A 10,073-nucleotide genomic window follows, 5' to 3' on the forward strand; every position below is an offset into this window, starting at 1 on the left:
TGTTTCCTGTTTCTCTGTCCACAACCATTCTCTTGCCTACCCCTTTTGGATTTTTAATAAAAAATTATCCATGTTGCCCAGCAACAGCCCCAAAACATCACTGCTCTAGAGGAGATCTGCATGGAGGAATGGGCCAAAATACCAGCAACAGTGTGTGAAAACCTTGTGAAGACTTACAGAAAACATTTGACCTCTGTCATTGCCAACAAAGGGTATATAACAAAGTATTGAGATAAACTTTTGTTATTGACCAAATATTTAGTTTCCACCATAATTTGCAAATAAATTCATTAAAAATCCTACAATGTGATTTGCTGGATTTTTTTTCTTCTCATTTTGTTTGTCATAGTTGAAGTGTAGTCGTCTAGTTAACATCGTTCTATTATATATACCTCAGTGGGAGTGTCGTCTAGTTAACGTTGTTCTATTGTATATACCTCAGTGGGAGTGTCGTCTGGTTCTATTATATATACCTCAGTGCTTAATGTCCAAAAGTGGAAGTCACATCATAGGATCTCTTTCCATTTCCCCTGAAAACTGGAACATCTGGTTGTTGGTGACTCGGCAGAGGCTTTTGTCCAGAGCGATTTACAGTTCAACCACATGTCCTAGTAAGTACATTTTAGAAAGACAAGTGCAAGTATAAGTGCAAAGACAATGATGTTTGTTGTTTTTGGTAAGGGGGGGGGTGCTGTGGGATTAATCAGGTGAGGGGAGGAGAGCCATCATTTAAAATACTCTTTAAAGAGGTGGGGTTTCAGGTGTTTTTTCGGAAGATGGATTCTGCTGTTCTAGCTTCAGGAGGAAGCTGGTTCCACCAATGGGGTGCCAGGACAGAGAAGACCTCTGACTGGGTGGGAGACCAGCACTAATTTCCCTCTCTGACAATAAAACAGATGTTAAAGAGTGTTATACTGTATTGGTCCTTTTTACTAAAGAAATTCACATGTTGTAGTCTTTGACCAATGACGCGTTTTAACGAGGATATTTAGTAGTCCTGAAAGTTGTGGAACAATCTTCTTATAATTTAGTAGAACTGAGACACAAATGAGTGTTTATCATTTCTGTCTCCTGAAGATGATTAATAATGTTTTTGGCACAGAGATAAAACATATATATTTTTATGTGAAAGGGTATAATCGATTGGGATGAGCGCAAGGTCTATCAGTGGCCGTCTGGGTATTTATGGATGTAATATTTATGACAGGGGGAAAGGAGAGGCGATTTGTCACAGAATGTCATTACAAAAGCATTTTCCTAAGAGGGTTTTTATCAAGACGTTTTATGTTTGATACACACACACACACAGACAGACACAGACACACACACAGGCACACACACACAGGCACGCACACACACTGAGCGCGCACAGACACACACACACAGACACACAGACACATGCACAGGCACACACACACACACACAGACACACAGACACACACACAGACAGACACACAGACACACACAGAGACACGCACACAGGCACACACACAGACTCAGGCAGGCACGTACACACTCAACTTCTCAAGGACTCAGAGCCGAGTAAACTTATAATTGAATATCTGTCTGTCTGTCTGCTACTGCTATTTACTGCTCTGATGTTGTCCAGAAATGTAACAGTGATGTGAATTTAGTTGTATATTCTGTGTATTGTTGTGAACTGTTAGATATTACTGCTGTTGGAGCTAGAAACACAAGCATTTCTCTACACCTGCAATAACATCTGCTAAATATGTGTATGACCAATACCATCTGACCAATAACATCTGTTAAATATGTGTATGTGACCAATAACATTTGATTTGATTGGACTCCAGGAAAATCTGACACGTACGTGCACAGTGTAGGTGTTTAATTGAAGGACGTGAGGTGGATGAATGGAGGTGTAGAGGATGAATGGAAGAAAGGAGAGATGAAGGATGTTAGGTGTCTCTTTATTGCTGACTCTGACAGCGTAGTGTATGTGACCCTGAAGGAGCGTTAGGTGTCTCTTGTTGTTGTCTCTGACAGCGTAGTGTATGTGACCCTGAAGGGCGTTAGGTGTCTCTTTATTATTGTCTCTGACAGTGTAGAGTGTATGTGACCCTGAACATTGTTTCGTTAGGTGGTCTCTTTACTGAGCTGACAGCGTTGGTTTTTCCCATTTGACGCTGATTTGTTGTCTTTAGGTGTCTCATTTTATTCTAATGTGTTGGCGTCAGTGTATGAGGAACCCTGAAGGAGAGTTAGGTGTCTCTTTATTGTTGACTCTGACAGTGTAGAGTGAGAGATAGAGTGAACGAGATACATTGTTAGGTCTGTCATTTCTGGTTCAACGGCTTTCTGATACCGTTAAAGAGAACCCATTTTAGCTCCTCACCAGGCGATTGAAGTTGTCTTCAGAACTGAAAGCTGCTCACCCGCGACCAATGTGTTGGAGTCAGAGTATCAAGACAGACAGACCCTGGACACATGTCAGCAAGGAGGGATCCGACGTCCCCACGTCAGGAAGGAGATCCAGAGGTCCCCCCCCACGATCAGCAAGGAGATAGCTCGTTAGGTCCCCCCCGCGTTCAGCAAGGAGATCCTCGTCCCCCCGTCGGCAAAGAACCATATTTCGTCCCCCCGTCAGCAAGGCGATGAGTGAAGTCGGGCTTCAGAAGGAGATCCTGCCCCCCCGACCAATAGGGAGATCCAGGTATCAATCCCCCGACAGACCCTGGACACATGTCAGCAAGGGAGATATTCGTCCCCCCGTCAGCAAGGAGATCCATTCGTCCCCCGTCAGCAAGGAGATCCATTCGTCCCCCCCCCGTCAGCAAGGAGATCATTCGTCCCCCGTCAGCAAGGAGATCCATTCGTCCCCCGTCAGCAAGAGGAGATCCATTCGTCCCCCGTCAGCAAGGAGATCCATTCGTCCCCCCACGTCAGCAAGGAGATCCTTCGTCCCCCCGTCAGCAAGGAGATCCATTACGTCCCCCCGTCAGCAAGTCAGCAAGAAGGAGATCCATTCGTCCCCCCCCGTCAGCAAGGAGATCCATTCGTCCCCCGTCAGCAAGGAGATCCATTCGTCCCCCCCGTCAGCAAGGAGATCCATTCGTCCCCCGTCAGCAAGGAGATCCATTCGTCCCCCCGTCAGCGTCCAGCTCCCCAAGCAGGAGATCCATTCGTCCCCCCCCCGTCAGCAAGGGAGATCCATTCGTCCCCCCCCGTCAGCAGGAGATCCATTCGTCCCCCCGTCAGCAAGGAGATCCATTCGTCCCCCCCACGTCAGCAAGGAGATCCATTACGTCCCCCCACGTCAGCAAGGAAGTCCATTCGTCCCCCCCGTCAGCAAGGAGATCCATTCGTCCCCCCCCGTCAGCAAGGAGATCCATTCGTCCCCCCCGTCAGCAAGGAGATCCATTCGTCCCCCCCGTCAGCAAGGAGATCCATTCGTCCCCCCCGTCAGCAAGGAGATCCATTACGTCCCCCCCGGGAGATCCATTCGTCCCCCACGTCAGCAAGGAGATCCATTCGTCCCCCGTCAGCAAGGAGATCCATTAAGGAGTCCCCCGTCCCCCCGTCAGCAAGGAGATCCATTCGTCCCCCCCGTCAGCAAGGAGATCCATTCGTCCCCCCCGTCAGCAAGGAGATCCATTCGTCCCCCCCCGTCAGCAAGGAGATCCATTCGTCCCCCCCCCACGTCAGCAGGGAGATCCATTACGTCCCCCCCGTCCAAGGAGATCCATTCGTCCCCCGTCAGCAAGGAGATCCATTCGTCCCCCCCCCGTCAGCAAGGAGATCCATTACGTCCCCCCGTCAGCAAGGAGATCCATTCGTCCCCCCCGTCAGCAAGGAGATCCATTCGTCCCCCCCGTCAGCAAGGAGATCCATTCGTCCCCCCCCGTCAGCAAGGAGATCCATTCGTCCCCCCCGTCAGCAAGGAGATCCATTCGTCCCCCGTCAGCAGGAGATCCATTCGTCCCCCCCCCCCCGTCCCCCCCCGTCAGCAAGGAGATCCATTCGTCCCCCCCGTCAGCAAGGAGATCCATTCGTCCCCCCGTCAGCAAGGAGATCCCGTCCCCCCCGTCAGCAAGGAGATCCATTCGTCCCCCCGTCAGCAAGGAGATCCATTTCGTCCCCCCCCCCCGTCAGCAAGGAGATCCATTCGTCCCCCCGTCAGCAAGGAGATCCATTCGTCCCCCCGTCAGCAAGGAGATCCATTCGTCCCCCCCGTCAGCAAGGAGATCCATTCGTCCCCCCGTCAGCAAGGAGATCCATTCGATCCCCCGTCAGCAAGGAGATCCATCACGTCCCCCGTCCCGTCCCCCCGTCAGCAAGGAGATCCATTCGTCCCCCCCGTCAGCAAGGAGATCCATTACGTCCCCCCCCGTCAGCAAGGAGATCCATTCAGCAAGGAGTCCGTCCCCCCGTCAGCAAGGAGATCCATTACGTCCCCCCACGTCAGCAAGGAGATCCATTCGTCCCCCCACGTCAGCAAGGAGATCCATTCGTCCCCCCGTCAGCAAGGAGATCCATTCGTCCCCCCCGTCAGCAAGGAGATCCATTCGTCCCCCCCACGTCAGCAAGGAGATCCATTCGTCCCCCCCGTCAGCAAGGAGATCCATTCGTCCCCCCCGTCAGCAAGGAGATCCATTCGTCCCCCCCCAAGGAGAGTCAGCAAGGAGATCCACGTTCAGCGTCGTCCCCCCCCGTCAGCAAGGAGATCCATTCGTCCCCCCACGTCAGCAAGGAGATCCATTCGTCCCCCACGTCAGCAAGGAGATCCATTCGTCCCCCCCGTCAGCAAGGAGATCCATTCGTCCCCCCGTCAGCAAGGAGATCCATTCGTCCCCCCCCGTCAGCAAGGAGATCCATTCGTCCCCACGTCAGCAAGGAGATCCATTCGTCCCCCCGTCAGCAAGGAGATCCATTCGTCCCCCCCGTCAGCAAGGAGATCCATTCGTCCCCCCCGTCAGCAAGGAGATCCATTCGTCCCCCCGTCAGCAAGGAGATCCATTCGTCCCCCCCCGTCAGCAAGGAGATCCATTCGTCCCCCCCGTCAGCAAGGAGATCCATTCGTCCCCCCCCGTCAGCAAGGAGATCCCCGTCCCCCCCCGTCAGCAAGGAGATCCATTACGATCCCCCCCCCGTCAGCAAGGAGATCCATTACGTCCCCCCCGTCAGCAAGGAGATCCATTCGTCCCCCCACGTCAGCAAGGAGATCCATTCGTCCCCCCGTCAGCAAGGAGATCCATTCGTCCCCCCCGTCAGTCCCCAAGGAGATCCATTACGTCCCCCCCGTCCCCCCGTCAGCAAGGGAGATCCATTCGTCCCCCCCCCCGTCCCCCCGTCAGCAAGGAGATCCCGTCCCCCCCGTCAGCAAGGAGATCCATTCGTCCCCCCCGTCAGCAAGGAGATCCATTCGTCCCCCCGTCAGCAAGGAGATCCATTCGTCCCCCCGTCAGCAAGGAGATCCATTCGTCCCCCCGTCAGCAAGGAGATCCATTACGTCCCCCCCACGTCAGCAAGGAGATCCATTCGTCCCCCCCGTCAGCAAGGAGATCCATTCGTCCCCCCGTCAGCAAGGAGATCCATTCGTCCCCCCCCCGTCAGCAAGGAGATCCATTCGTCCCCCCGTCAGCAAGGAGATCCACGTCCCCACGTCAGCAAGGAGATCCATTCGTCCCCCCCCCCCGTCCCCCCGTCAGCAAGGAGATCCATTCGTCCCCCGTCAGCAAGGAGATCCATTCGTCCCCCCGTCAGCAAGGAGATCCATTCGTCCCCCCCGTCAGCAAGGAGATCCATTCGTCCCCCGTCAGCAAGGAGATCCATTACGTCCCCCCCGTCAGCAAGGAGATCCATTCGTCCCCCCCCGTCAGCAAGGAGATCCATTCAGCAAGGAGTCCCGTCCCCCCGTCAGCAAGGAGATCCATTCGTCCCCCCGTCAGCAAGGAGATCCATTAAATTGCGTCCCCCCCGTCAGCAAGGAGATCCATTCGTCCCCCCCGTCAGCAAGGAGATCCATTCGTCCCCCCGTCAGCAAGGAGATCCATTCGTCCCCCCGTCAGCAAGGAGATCCATTCGTCCCCCCCGTCAGCAAGGAGATCCATTACGTCCCCCACGTCAGCAAGGAGATCCATTCGTCCCCCCCGTCAGCAAGGAGATCCATTCGTCCCCCCCGTCAGCAAGGAGATCCATTCGTCCCCCCGTCAGCAAGGAGATCCATTCGTCCCCCCCCGTCATTCGTCCCCCCACGTCAGCAAGGAGATCCATTCGTCCCCCCCGTCAGCAAGGAGATCCATTCGTCCCCCCGTCAGCAAGGAGATCCATTCGTCCCCCCCCCGTCCAGTCCCCCCCGTCAGCAAGGAGATCCATTCGTCCCCCCCGTCAGCAAGGAGATCCATTCGTCCCCCCGTCAGCAAGGAGTCCATTACGTCCCCCCGTCAGCAAGGAGATCCATTCACGTCCCCCCCGTCAGCAAGGAGATCCATTCGTCCCCCCCGTCAGCAGGAGATCCATTCGTCCCCCCGTCAGCGAGGAGATCCCCCGTCAGCAGGAGATCCATTACGTCCCCCGTCAGCAAGGAGATCCGTCCATCCGTCCCCCCACGTCAGCAAGGAGATCCATTCGTCCCCCCCGTCAGCAGGAGACGTCCCCCCGTCAGCAAGGAGATCATTACGTCCCCCCCGCGTCAGCAAGGAGATCCATTCGTCCCCCCGTCAGCAAGGGAGATCCATTCGTCCCCCGTCAGCAAGGAGATCCATTCGTCCCCCCCGTCAGCAAGGAGATCCATTCGTCCCCCCCGTCAGCAAGGAGATCCATTCGTCCCCCCCCGTCAGCAAGGAGATCCATTCGTCCCCCGTCAGCGATCATTCGTCCCCCCCGTCAGCAAAGGAGATCCATTACGTCCCCCCACGTCAGAGATCCATTCGTCCCCCCCCGTCAGCAAGGAGATCCATTACGTCCCCCCCGTCAGCAAGGAGATCCATTACGTCCCCCCGTCAGCAAGGAGATCCATTACGTCCCCCCGTCAGTCAGCAAGGAGGATCCATTCGTCCCCCCGTCAGCAAGGAGATCCATTACGTCCCCCCACGTCAGCAAGGAGATCCATACGTCCCCCCCGTCAGCAAGGCAAGGGGAGATCCATTCGTCCCCCCCCGTCAGCAAGGAGATCCATTCGTCCCCCCACGTCAGCAAGGAGATCCATTCGTCCCCCCCCGTCAGCAAGGAGATCCATTACGTCCCCCCGTCAGCAAGGAGATCCATTACGTCCCCCCCCCCCACGTCCCCCCACCCCACACCAGAGACAATGACAGTTATTAATTATTAGTATTTTAATTCAAAAAACAATCTACAAAATACAGACCCATACATGTACAGCCGCACAGAGCTGGGTCCTACAATCTCATTTCCATTCCTAGAGATTGTGTGTGTGTGTGTGTGTGTGTGCATGTGTACAAGGGTGGTTCCTAATACCACTCTTTAATAATGGCCCATCAAATACAGTCAAACAATGAACTGAAACACACACTCACAAGCACACGCACACAACCTCACAGTAGGGTTTATGAATGAATCCTCTCTCTCAGTCACACAGAGACATTAAGTGTCTGTTAATAATCATGTTACTCATTCATAATGACCAGTCTCCCAAACACACACAGTACCATGCTGCCCCTGGAGCCACAGAGGAAAGGCATCCTGACTCACTGGAACTCAATGTGGGGGTGTGTCCCCCAAACGGCCCTATTTACATACAGATAACTGCTTAAAGTTACCTGTAGGGTTTGTCTGTTTGTCTTAGATGAGTGTGCTTATGTGTGTGTTTGAGTGCACCTATGTGTGTGTGTGTGTGTGTGAGTGCACCTATGTGTGTGTGTGTGTGTTTGAGTGCACCTATGTGTGTGTGTTTGAGTGCACCTGTGTGTGTGTGTTTGAGTGCACCTGTGTGTGTGTGTTTGAGTGCACCTGTGTGTGTGTGTGTGTGTGTGTGTTTGAGTGCACCTGTGTGTGTGTGTGTTTAATAAAGTGCCTTAAAGACAGCAGTTTCATCTAGGTCCCAGTAAACAGTATCTCTCTCTAACTCACAGTATCTCTGATTGATCTCCTATGGGGCCTGGTCAAAGGCAGGGTACAACCTATTCACTATACGTCTCTCATCTCTGTCCAGTTATATCTCCTCGTCACATTGTCCTTGGTGGGAATTTCTACCGTTGTCCCTAACCACAGATCTAGGATCAGATCACCTAGCCCCAACAGTAATTTTAACTGGTAGGGGGATGCAACTAATGTCTGACCCAGAATCAGTGCCTAGGGGCAACTTCTTCTGTGTAGTACCTTTGTCTGTAAGCATGTGATGGCTTTATAGCCATGGGGTTATGGCATTAACATGTTATGCAGCATCCCTTAAAGGCAGGAATAGGACCCTATGTCACCCAATGCCACTCACAGATGTCTCCGAGATGATGATGACGTGAGATTCATACGATTCTAGTTATAGCACTGACCTCCTGTTATAGTAATAGGCATCACTTATGAACAGGAATAGCACTGATCTCCTGTCACAGTAATAAGCATCACCTATGAACAGGAATAGCACTGATCTCCTGTCACAGTAATAAGCATCACTTATGAACAGGAATAGCACTGATCTCCTGTCACAGTAATAAGCATCACTTATGAACAGGAATAGCATTGACCTGTCACAGTAATAAGCATCACCTATGAACAGGAATAGCACTGACCTGTCACAGTAATAAGCATCACTTATGAACAGGAATAGCACTGACCTGTCACAGTAATAAGCATCACTTATGAACAGGAATAGCACTGATCTCCTGTCACAGTAATAAGCATCACCTATGAACAGGAATAGCACTGACCTGTCACAGTAATAAGCATCACTTATGAACAGGAATAGCACTGACCTGTCACAGTAATAAGCATCACTTATGAACAGGAATAGCACTGACCTGTCACAGTAATAAGCATCACCTATGAACAGGAATAGCACTGACCTGTCACAGTAATAAGCATCACTTATGAACAGGAATAGCACTGCTCTGTCACAGTAATAAGCATCACTTATGAACAGGAATAGCACTGATCTGTCACAGTAATAAGCATCACCTATGAACAGGAATAGCACTGACCTGTTAGGGTAATAAGCATCACTTATGAACAGGAATAGCACTGACCTGTCACAGTAATAAGCATCAATTATGAACAGGAATAGCACTGACCTGTCACAGTACATGACCATTTAAAGATAATTTACGCTCTTATCCAGAGCCATTAGGGTTAAGTGTCTTCTTTGCTAGGGCACAACAACAGATGTATTACCTAGTCAGCTCGGGGATTCGACACGGCAACCTTTCGGGTTACTGGCCCCGGACGCTCTTAACCTTATGAGGCTACCTGCCGCTATTTACAGTGTTATGAACAGGAAGAGGACCCGTTGTCACCGTCACCCCCGATGTGACAGTCTCTAGAAATAGTTTCAGTTAGAACCACAATGTGGTATTGATTTACAGTCATACACAGTAATACATTGTAGTAATACACTACTCGGCTGCAGTATTACATGCTACCTAAACAGCAATGTGTGCATACTGCTAAACATGTTAATGCATGCTACTAAACAGCACAGTAAGTACATGCTGCTGCGCTGCTGGTAATGCATGCTACTCAAACAACTGGTAATGCATGCTATAAACAGCACAGTGGCTTGCATACTGCTACGCTAACAATTATTAATGCATGCTACTGTAACTAATGCAATGCATGCTATGACTAGTATTTCATACTACTATAAACTAGTACCTGCTAGCTCAATACATGCTACTACAGCACTGCTAGTAATGCATACTGCACATAACTGGTAATGCATGCTACTGCAACTGGTGCACTTAACAGTATTACATGCTACTGCAGTACAGTGCCTGTGATAGTGCTCTTTGCTATAGCTGGTGCGCTGCTGGTATTACGCTTTATAAACTGATGTAGCGCTGCTACAGCTAGTGCTCTGCCTGTTGTACATGCTACTGCAAACTGAATTTTAAACGAACCATTTGTAGACAAAAAAGAAAAACTTATAACACGCATTGCTG

The 10,073-nt window shown here is 51.5% G+C and overlaps 1 protein-coding gene and 1 long non-coding RNA gene across 2 annotated transcripts; one reads left to right on the forward strand and one right to left on the reverse strand.

Annotated features, from left to right (window-relative positions):
- Positions 1–2,618: 2,618 nt before the first annotated feature.
- LOC135566304 (uncharacterized) lies at positions 2,619–7,277 on the forward strand. The gene is made up of 9 exons (XM_065014073.1): positions 2,619–3,279; positions 3,483–3,723; positions 3,873–3,995; positions 4,202–4,454; positions 4,577–4,738; positions 5,814–5,999; positions 6,225–6,710; positions 6,854–7,216; positions 7,269–7,277. The coding sequence occupies exons 1-9, from the start codon at positions 2,619–2,621 to the stop codon at positions 7,275–7,277; spliced, it is 2,484 nt and encodes an 827-aa protein (XP_064870145.1).
- Positions 7,278–7,280: 3 nt separating this feature from the next.
- Positions 7,281–9,347, reverse strand: LOC135566303 (uncharacterized). The gene is made up of 2 exons (XR_010462032.1): positions 7,831–9,347; positions 7,281–7,800 (listed from the first exon to the last, which is right to left on the reverse strand). It is a non-coding gene; the product is annotated as an uncharacterized LOC135566303 (long non-coding RNA).
- Positions 9,348–10,073: the final 726 nt, after the last annotated feature.

Source organism: Oncorhynchus nerka, unplaced genomic scaffold, assembly GCF_034236695.1.
Source record: "Oncorhynchus nerka isolate Pitt River unplaced genomic scaffold, Oner_Uvic_2.0 unplaced_scaffold_6034, whole genome shotgun sequence".
Lineage (NCBI taxonomy): Eukaryota > Metazoa > Chordata > Actinopteri > Salmoniformes > Salmonidae > Oncorhynchus > Oncorhynchus nerka.